The sequence below is a fragment of the Neofelis nebulosa genome, chromosome 18 (assembly GCF_028018385.1).
Source record: "Neofelis nebulosa isolate mNeoNeb1 chromosome 18, mNeoNeb1.pri, whole genome shotgun sequence".
Lineage (NCBI taxonomy): Eukaryota > Metazoa > Chordata > Mammalia > Carnivora > Felidae > Neofelis > Neofelis nebulosa.
Window position 1 is genome coordinate 10,381,921 of NC_080799.1, and position 10,569 is coordinate 10,392,489.

At 53.2% G+C, this 10,569-nt stretch overlaps 1 protein-coding gene and 1 pseudogene across 9 annotated transcripts in view; both read left to right on the forward strand.

Annotated features, from left to right (window-relative positions):
- ELN (elastin) overlaps positions 1 to 1,611 on the forward strand; it is a 30,705-nt gene extending 29,094 nt beyond the window's left edge. For all 9 annotated transcript variants that reach the window (XM_058712117.1, XM_058712119.1, XM_058712120.1 and 6 more), the window contains one exon: positions 1,494 to 1,611. In XM_058712117.1, the coding sequence (XP_058568100.1) occupies positions 1,494 to 1,537 (44 nt within the window). In that variant the 3' untranslated portion in view covers positions 1,538 to 1,611. The remainder of the gene's footprint in view (positions 1 to 1,493) is intronic.
- Positions 1,612 to 1,613: 2 nt separating this feature from the next.
- LOC131501582 (basic proline-rich protein-like) lies at positions 1,614 to 2,542 on the forward strand (annotated as a pseudogene).
- Positions 2,543 to 10,569: the final 8,027 nt, after the last annotated feature.

The following is a 10,569-nucleotide window of genomic DNA, read 5'->3' on the forward strand; positions in this document are numbered from 1 at the left end:
AACGTAAGGTTCTAGGAGAAGCAGGAAAGCCTGGCCCCCTCCCCAACCCCCACCCTCCCCTCCACAGGCAAACCTCCCAAGCCCTTTGGAGGGGCCCTGGGAGCCCTAGGATACCAAGGTGAGTAGAGACTCAGCCCCTGGGGACAGGGCAGAGTAGGGAGGGGCAGACAGAGGCAGGGGGCTGGGGTCCATCAGCCTAGGAGAGGGGAGCACATTTGGACTAGACCTAGCAGGGTATGGAGAGGCTGGGGGGAGCTGGACGCCCACCCCCCATCCCTGCGTCTACCTCCGACACGCACACTCAGAGCTAAGAGTGGGCCCAGATCCCCCGGGCTCACCCCAAGCCAGCCCTGGCAGTTTTTCGCTCCCTGCTGCCCACCCCCACCCGGAGGAGCCAAGGAAAAGAGAAGGGATGTGGGGAAGGGAAGAACTCGGAGGAACAGGGAAGGAAAGAGAGAAAGCGGGACAATAGACCCTAGAGTCAGGGAATTTGAGGGGTGGGTGGGGGACCCAAGGTGCCCCTAGCTGGGTAGGATGTACAGAGGCCATCACCCGGCCCAGAGCCACACCCTCGCTCAAAGATGCAGTCGTGCCTCTGGGAGTGCGGGGGGCGGTCATGATCAGCACCCCCAAAGGCACCTCCCAGCAGTGCCCAAAGGGGACCCAAAGAAGCCCAGCTCCACTCCCGTGTGTGTTCAGGCTGCACATTCCCCTGCATCCCCACTACACAGAGGAGGCAGCTGAGGCCAGGGCAGGAAGAGGCAGAGGCAAGACCAGCCTGACCCTGTCCAGGGTACCCAGCTCTCCGTCAGGCACTATTTGATGCCTGTGGCCCTGTCACACTGTTTTCTAAGCCCCCAGAGTGAGCTTCACAGAGAGAAGCCTGTCCTGGTCCCGCTCGGCTGCCCGCTGCCACCAGGTGGCGGTAGGAGCCACGTCGAGCTCCAGGTCCTACTGGCAGACCGTGGGTGCCTCAGTGGCTTAAAACAAGGCTTACCCATCAGTCGGTCCCCTGGAGGGGGCAGGAGTCCTGAGTGTGTGTCCCAGCTCAGCCGCTACGAGTTCTCCCTTTCTCTGAGCCTGTTCATCTGATGCACCCTCATGTTTAGGAGGACCGTCTCCTCCAGACTCTGTCAGCTGTCCCTTCCCCTCCTTTCCCCTATGGGGACTGCTCAGAGCTGCTGGCTAAAGGCTTCTCAAATACAGTAGACTCAGAAGATAGAGACCTGGTCCAGGCCAGGTCCCTTCCCCTCTCTGAGTCTTGATTGCATCACTTATCCCTGCTCCCACCCGGCTGCCCACAAGGAGTTTGTGCAATGTGACGGCTCAGAGTCTGGCGGGAGGTGGCGGCCAGACTGCTCATGGCTTTGGAGCCTCTGTTCCCCATTTCGGTGATGTGGGTGTAAGAACAGCTCGGAGCTGGTCCGAGTGGGCAGGGGCTTGAGCGGGACCCAGAGGGGGCCGGACAGTCACGCGTGCCTCCTCCCGCCCAGGTGGGGCCTGCCTGGGGAAATCCTGTGGCCGGAAGAGAAAGTGAGCTTCCCAGGACCGCTGACTCGCGACCTCATCAACGTTGGTGCTACTGCTTGGTGGAGAATGTAAACCCCTTGTGATCCCTCCCCCACTCCCCTTCCCCAGTCCCCACCCCGGGAGGGGACAGGCCAGGCTGGGTGGCCTCGGGAATCCGCAAAGCGAGGACACAAGAGTGGTGGCCAGGCGGGCCCCAGGAAGCCCCTTACTTCAGAGGCCAGGGGCGGGTGGGCTCGGCCCCCTGCCCCCACCCCCTTCCCACCCAGGAGCTCCCCCCTCCATACGCTCTCCATCTCCAGGGGAACTTGGTGCTACGTGCTGGTGCTCTCATCTTCCTGGGGGGGGGGAGGGAGGAGGGAAGGGCAGCCCCTCGGGGACCCCCTCCCCGGGGCTCCTCTGAAGATGGTGCAGACACTTCCTGGGCAGCCCCATCTCCCCCGCCCACCAGAACCTCTCCCCCCACCTCGGCTGCGGTCCAGTTGGTACCCAAGCACCAAAAGCCTCAAGCTGGATTCGGTCATACCACCTCTTGGCCCCCTCGTCTCCCACCTATTCCCCGTGGCTGGGACCCCTTCAGATGGGAACACCCCGCCCCCGCCCCCCCCCCCCCCCCGCCATCGGGAACAGCCCTCTTGCTCTTGTGGAAACCGTCCACCCGTCTGTCCATCCGTCCATCCATCCTTGTCCCCAGTTGAGCGCCCCGCACCACTATCTGGCTGGGCGCCCCCACCGTCAACCTGGTTAACCTGTCCCGGCGGCCTGTGCCCTGCCTCCACCCCTCCACACCCCACCCCACCCCCCTACGATGGGGCCTGAGCACCCAGGGTGTGAGGAGCTGTGCCAGCTGGGGCAGCAGGAATCTCCTCCCCAACCTGGGTCCCCCCCATGCAGTACTGTAACCCCCAGCCCTCCCTGGAGCCACTGTATTTCAGAGCATTTCCCGCCCCTGCCCCGCCCATCTCTTTGTGTCTCGCTGTGATAGATCGATAAATATTTTATTTTTTGTCCTGGATATTTGGGGGACTGTTTTTGATTGTTGATGCTCTCTTGGTGTTATTTGCGTGGTTAACTAAAAAACAAAAAAATTTTTTTTTCCTGATCTGGGGAGGTATATCCCCAGCAGAAAATTCATTTTAATCACTTGGGTATAACTCCGGATGAAACATATTTTTTTCCTTTAAACAAGAAAAGAGAATTAACTGCTTCAGAAAAGCCTAATAAGTGAAAACCTTTTGAAGGAAACGGTATCATGGCCTCCTCTGTACGGTCTCATCTGCCCCAGGGACGGAAGGAACTTCCACTCTTCGAAGTGTATTTGGGAGTGCTATTTACCAAAATCACCTGCCCTTGGCTCCTGGCAGATCCATCCTTCTCCAACTTCAATCTGCCTTTTAATAATAAAGCCCCTTTATAGGGGAAGCATGGCCAGCCGGCCCCACACATGCCCACTCCCGGAGGTCTCCCCTGAGGAGGTGGCTCACCCACCCAGCCACACCTTCCCCAGGCCTCCCCCTTAGGCCCAAGAGCTGGAGCACAGGGCCTAGTGGGTGGCCTCCAGATGCTGAGGGTGCAGCCGAAGGGGTGGAGAAAACAAAAATGACCCTGTGTCCAGACCAAACCTTTGGCCTTGGTGAATAGCCATGCAGACAAGGGAGATACGGCCCCACCTAAGAAAAACCAGAAGCATTTCCCTCTGAAACATCCCCTCAAAGGAAGAGCCATTCACCCACACGGCCCACGGGAACACGCCCACGTGGAGCCCACAACTCCCCTTTGGAGCACGCCCTGCGTGTCAGATTCCAGAATCTCCTCCCCAAACCACCAATTCCACGTCCCAGGGCCCACATGGCTTCAGGCCTCCCTCCGTCCGTCCTAGAGCCAACCCCCTGGCCAGTGGGCATACCCCTAGGTCAGAAGGGTGGCGAGGGAGCTGTCTGTTGGGAGTGTGGTTGTCTGTGTGAGCAGTGCCAGGAGGAGGTCGGATGGAAAGAGAAGGCGGTGGGGTGATGCTCTGGGAGGATGTCCCAGAGGACAGAGGAGCGCAAAAAGCAATTCAGCAGGAAGAGCAGGGAGGAGGGTCAGGACAGCTGGAGTGCCTGGAGGGAGCAGGGAGGGGGAGGAAAGGGGGGAGGGGTGGGTTCATGGAGACCCACAAGGGGACCGCTGTGACAGTCCGTGAGGGATGACACAGCTCACCCAAGAGTGGCGACAAAGGAGACTCACTCACTCACTCACTCACTTACTCGTTCAACAAAAATATCCCTTGCTGGGGTGCCTGGGTAGCTCAGTTGACTAGCCGTCCCACTGGCCTCAGGTCATGGTCTCGTGATTTGTGGGTTCAAGCCCCATATCAGACTCTGCGCTGGGTGTGGAGCCTGCTTGGGATTTCCCTCTCCCCCCATCCCAATAAATAAACAAATAAATAACTTTAAAACAAAAGAATCTCAATATCCCTTGCCGGTCCGCTCTCCACTCTCTGGCCTCTGAAAGTCTGCCAGTCCCAGCATTCAGCCCATCAGTCTCCCTGCTTTGGTTTCTCATAGTTGATGGCTTTAAACACCACCCCTGCATTGGCGACTCCCAGAGTGACACCTTCAGCACAGATCTCTCCCCTGGGCTCCGGACTAACACATCCAACTCTTAACACGTCCACCTGGGAGTCTCATGGACACCCCGCTGGAGCCCAGTCCCCCCACCTTCCAAAGCCTGCCCCCTCCCGCCTTGCCCACCTAGATGGCAGCTCGGGTGGCTCTCTGGTAGTCAGGCCAGCAGCTTCGCAGCCATCTGGGATCCCTCTCTCCTCACACCCCTCACAGCATCCTTCGGGTGGCCTCCAGGGGTGGCGTCCTGGTCCCCCAGGAGCTCTTGCCCCAGTTACTGACACAGCTTCCTAACTGAGCTCCCTGACGCCCCCCAGCCTTCTCTCCACGCAGCAGCCAAAACAATCCTTTTAAAACATACGTCAAGACAAGTCAAGCACCTGCTCAAAATCCTGCCATGGCTCCCGGCTTACTCAGGGCCAAAGCCAGAGACCTCTTGATGGCCGAGGAGTCCCCACAGGAGTGTCCCGGCTGTTCTGACCACGCGCCCTGCTACCTGGCCCTCTGCCAGGCCATGCACTTACCCTGGCTCTCTCTCTCCCTTGTAGGGAGCAGCCCCCCGTCCCCCCCCCCACCCCCACCCCGCAGGCCTCTACATCTGCTGTCTCTCCTGCCCAGAGCGTTCTTCCCTCTGCTGTCAACGTGCTTGGCTCCCTCGCCTGTCCCTGCCTTTTCTCCAGAGCACCCGTCGCCATGTGACAGACCATGTATTTGACTTTTTTTGTTCACTACCTGACTCCGCACACCAGCGTGTTAACTCCCTGAGGATAAACACTGGTTTTTCTTTTAACGTTTATTTATTTATGTTTGAGAGACAGAGAAAGCCAGAGCGCGAGCAGGGGAGGGGCAGAGAGAGAGGGAGACACAGAATCCGAAGCAGGCTCCAGGCTCTGAGCTGTCAGCACAGCCCCGGACGCGGGGCTTGAATCCTAGAACTGTGAGATCATGACCTGAGCCGAAGTCGGACGCTCAACAGACCGAGGCACCCAGGCGCCCCTTAAACACTGTTTTCAGAACAAAATACAGGAGCACCTGGGTGACTCAGTTAAGCGACCGACTCTTGATTTTAGCTCAGGTCATGATCTCGTGGTTCATGAGGTCGAGCCCCTGCGTGGGGCTCTGCACTGACACCATGGAGCCTGCTTGGGATTCTGTCTCTCCCCCTCTCTCTGTCCCTCCCCCGCTTGCGCTTTTCGTCAAAAAATAAATCCATAAACTTAAAAAAGAACAAAATACATAAACTCCTTGCTTTCATTAGTTATACACCCAGGTAGAGAGATGGCAAGTGAAGGTGTCGGGCTGATCATAGCCCCAAAGACACCCAGGTCCTAATCCCTGGACCCTTGTGAATATCACCGCCCTCCTCTGCTCAGGCTGCCATGGCCAAGTACTGCAGACTAAGTGGCCTAAACAGCAGAAATGTATTTTCTCACGGTTCTGGAGACCAGAAGTCCAAGATCAAGGTGCCGGCAGGGCTGGCTTCTTCTGAGACCTCTCTCTTTGTTCTCCTCCCTGTGTCTTCACATGGTGTTCGCTCTGGGCCTATGTGTTCGTGATCGCCTCTTCTCATAAGGACACCAGTCAGACTGGATCAGAGTCCATTCTAATAACCTCATTTCAACCTAATTGCCTCTTGAAAGGCTCTATCTCCAAATGCAGTCACATTCTGAGGTAGTGGGGGTAGGACTTCAACATAAGAATTTTGCAGAGATATAATTCAGCCCATGACATTTACCTTATATGCAAAAAAGAGTCTTTGCAGATGTGATTCAGTTAAGGGTCATGAAGTGGACAGATTACCCTGGTTGGCCCTAAATGCCATCACTAGTATCCTAGGGGCGCCTGGGTGGCTCAGTCAGTTAAGCATCTGACTTCGGCTCAGGTCATGATCTCACAGTTTGTGGGTTCAAGCCCCAGGTTGGGCTCTGTGCAGACAGCTTGGAGCCTGGAGCCCGCCTCTTTTTTTTTTTTTTTTTATGTTTATTTATTTCTGAGACAGAGAGAGACAGAGAATGAGTGGGGGAGGGGCAGAGAGAGAGGGAGACACAGAATCTGAAGCAGGCTCCAGGCTCCGAGCTGTCAGCCCAGAGCCCGACGCAGGGCTCGAACTCACAAACCATGAGACCATGAACTGAGCCGAAGTCAGACGCTCAACTGACTGAGCCACCCAGGCGTCCCTGGAGTCCACTTCTGATTCTGTGTCTCCCTCTCTCTCTGTTCCTCCCCTGCTTGCTCTCTGTCTCTCCCTCTCTCAAAAATAAATAAACATTAAAAAAAATTATTTTAAGTATCCTTGTAAGAATTTAGACAAACTGTATGCCAATAAATTGGACAACCCAGAGGAAATATATAAATTCCTAAAAACACACAACAAAGCAAGACTGAATCACGAATAAATAGAAAATGTGAAAAGACTAATAACAAGTAAGGAGATTGAATCAGTCGTCAAAATTCTCCCAACAAAGAAAAGCTCAAGACCAGATGGCTTCACTGGTAAATTCTACCAAATATTTAAAGAATTAACACCTATCCTCCTGAAACTCTCCCTCCCAAAAAAAAAGCTGAAGAGGAGGGAGCATTTCCAAGTTTATTCTAAGAGGCCAGCATTGCCCTGGCACCAAAACCAGACAAAAACACTACAAGAAGTGGGGCACCTGGGTGGCTCAGTCGGTTAAGCGTCTGACTTCAGCTCAGGTCATGATCTCGCGGTTCGTGAGTTCAAGCCCCATGTCAGGCTCTGTGCTGACAGCTCGGAGCCTGGAGCCTGCTTCAGATTCTGAGTCTCCCTCTGTCTCTGCCCCTCACCTGCTCACGCTCCATCTCTCTCTCTCTCTCTCTCAAAAATAAATAAACATTTAAAAAAAAATTTTTTTTTAATTAGAACTACCATAGGATCCAGCATTCCCACCTCTGGATATAGATCCAAAAGAACTGAAATCAGGGACTCAGATATTGCACACCCATGGTCATGGCCGCATTATTCACAACAGCCAAGAGGCGGAAGCAACCCTGAAATCCATCGACGGATGAGTGGATAAAAACACGTGTATATCTATACAACGGAATATTATTCAGTCTGCAACATGGATGAGCCTGGAGAGCATGATGCTACATGAAGTAAGCCTGTCATAAGACAAATACTGTATGATTCCACTCACACGAGGTATCTAAAGTGGTCTAATTCCTAGAAACAGGGGGTAGAATGGTGGTCCCCGGAGACTCGGCGAGAGGGAGAGGACCCCGCCCCCACCATGCTGCTGTTTAACGGTTACAGAGTTTCAGATTCATAAAAGTTTTGGAGATCTGTTTCGCAACAGCTTGACTAACTTAGCACTACTGAAAGGCACACTTAAAAATGGCGAGGACGGTAAATTTATATTATGTGGGGGTTCTTGCTGCAATTTAGAACAGAAGAAGCTGGAGGAGGAAGGGAACTGATTCTCCTCTAGAGCCTCCAGAGGGAGCGCAGCCTTTGCTTTGGGCTCAGTGAAACTGATTTCGGACTTCTGGTCTCCAGCACTGTGAGAACATTAATTTCTGTTGTTTTAAGCCACCGAGTTTGTGGTAATTTGCTACTGGTGGCCCCAGGAAACTGGAAATAAAGGATTAATTCTAATGTCGGGTGAATCCCTGCCATGAGAATTAAAGGCCAGGACAGGGGGGTGCCTGGCTGGCTTAGCACAAAAAGCATGTGACTCTTGATTTCAGGTTTGTGAGTTCGAGCTCCACGTTGGGTGTAGAGATTAGTAAAAAAAATAACAAACTTTAAAAATTTTTTCTTAAAACTTTTTTTAGGGGCACCTGGGTGACTCAGTTGGTCGAGCGTCTGACATCGGCTCAGATCATGATCTCACGGTTTGTGAGTTCAGGCCCCGCGTCAGGCTCTGTGCTGACAGCTCAGAGCCTGGAGACTGCTTCAGGTTCTGTGTCTCCTTCTCTCTCTGTCCACCCCTGCTTGCCCTCTGTCTCTCTCGCTCTCAAAAATAAACAAACATTTAAAAAAAAAATTTTTTTTAATAAAAGCCGAGAGAGAAGATACTGACAAAGAATGTTAGGTTCGGGATGGCTGGGGACACCTGACCTCCAGTCAAAGTCCCCATGATTTGTAAGCACATGCTTGGGAAGTTAGGACTGCAGAAGAGGTGCCTGTGGTTAAAAAAAAGTGAGCAAGGGGAGAAGAAATAAAAGCAAAGAAGTAGCCAGGGGCTAAGTCCTGTGAAGGCGGAAGTAAGGGCTTTGGGTTTAAAAGCAATATGTTCGGAGGCTCTGAAGGTGAAGGGGCTATTGCACCCAGCTAGACTAGGGGGGAGGGAGCAGTGGTGGAATTCTGGACATATTTTGTGCAGAAAGTCAAGAGCATTTGCTGATGGATCAGGTGCATGGAACAGGAGGACAGAGTGAGAGAAAGCCACCCGCAAATTTTGGCCTGAACGGCTAGATGATGGCAGTGTCACTTACTGAGATGAGAAACACCCACAGAAAAGCAGATCCAGGCACAAATCAAGAGCTCTGGCCTGGACACATGAAGTGTGAGGTGCCCATTTACCGTCAAAGTGGAGGTGCCACTTTGGGCTGACACTTGGGTCCTTATGTCTCGTGGTTCAAAGACAGGACAGGGAGTCACCAAGCCACGTGTCTGGGTGAGGTCACCCAGAGTGGGTGAGAAGGGGACAGACTGTGTCTGACCACAGGGATCCCGTGATGCCAGCTCTTTTTGTCCCCAAGCTAGGACAGTCCAAGCTCTGGCCCCTGCCCTGGGTGACAGTCTTGGGATCATCCTGTGACAGTGTCCCCATGGAGCCTCTTGTTTGTCGTCAGCTTGTGTTCAGCCAGGCACCAATTTAGCAAGTTTGGACAAATCCTAATCACTGCCCTGGAGTAAATATGCCTTTCCCACTGGGCTCCTGACACCTCATCTAGAAAATCTTTATCATGAACCCCATAAGTAAAATATTTTTGAGCAAACATCACATATATATTTGCCATTCGGATGGCAAACAGGCACCTAAAACATAACACATCCGAGCCAGAGCTCTTAATTTGTTCCCAAATAACCTATGTTCATTACATAACCATGCAAAAGCAGAGTTATCTAAACTCATCTAAAGATGAGATAAACAGGGGCATCTGGGTGGCTCAGTCAGTTAAGCACCTGACTCTTGGTTTCAGCTCAGGTCATGATCTCACAGTTTCATGAGCTCAAGCCCCGCATCAGGCTCTGTGCTGGCAGCTCGGAGCTTGCTTGGGATTCTCTCTCTCTGCCCCTCCCCCACTCACACTGTCTCTGTCTTTATCAAATAAATAAACAAATAAACTTTTAAAAAATAAAGATGAGAGAAACAATATTTGAACAACTATAATATTTAAAAGTACAGGGGCGCCTGGGTGGCGCAGTCAGTTAAGCGTCCGACTTCAGCCAGGTCACGATCTCGTGGTCTGTGAGTTCGAGCCCCGCGTCAGGCTCTGGGCTGATGGCTCGGAGCCTGGAGCCTGTTTCCAATTCTGTGTGTCTCCCTCTCTCTCTGCCCCTTCCCCGTTCATGCTCTGTCTCTCTCTGTCCCAAAAATAAATAAAAAACGTTGAAAAAAAAATTTTTTTAAGTACAAAATCCCTCTTTTTGTTTTCAGTTAAAAAAAAAAATTAATACCTTCTAATGAGCAATGCTATTGAGTTTGTCAGATCTGTTGAGCCAGTCACTGCTGTCACTGGGAACAGGGGCTGACAAGTGTTAGCATCGTCTTCAATCTCTGCTTTCTTTTCAGGAATCTTTTGCAGCCACGAGTCCATTCTGTGAGCATTAGTTTTGTTAAAACCACTCAGCTAACAAGGCACAGGTTGACTCTGTACTGTGGCCTCACACCAATTTAAATATTAAGTATTTTAAAAAGCTCAGCTTCTTTCTTATCAGAAATTAAAATTCTAATATTTTCTTCCCTCCCCCAGGTAACTGTTTAGCAAGGGGGGGGGGGGGCGGGGAGGGGAGGGGGCGAGCGCCCTTGCCTTGCAGGCCATTGACTGCGGGCCCTGGCTAGAAGAGTCCTACACAGACGTGACTATCTATAGTCCAAGTCTGGCCAGCTCTGTCCCTTTGTTCCCTGGGCGTGCCTGGCATGTTGCTCAAGCTCTCCACTCACCACTTCTCGGCAATGGGATGCAGTGCGAGGATGGGGCTAAAGGGACAAAGGGTCGCGCCCCCTCCCCCAGGTCCAGTATTCTACGATTCTCCACTTCTAGGCAGCGCGGTCCACCTTTTCAGGGCTCGACTGGGCGCCTGCGCTTTGGGGACGGCCCAATTGCTCCGGCCACTTCGCTCAGCCCAAACCCTGTTTCAGCTGCGTCCTCTCCTGCACCCCCTGCAGGGCGGCGCCAGCTCCAGGTCTCCAGCCCTGGGAAGAGCAAACCCCTGAGCACATCTGTCACAGCCGGCAGAGGTTCACTC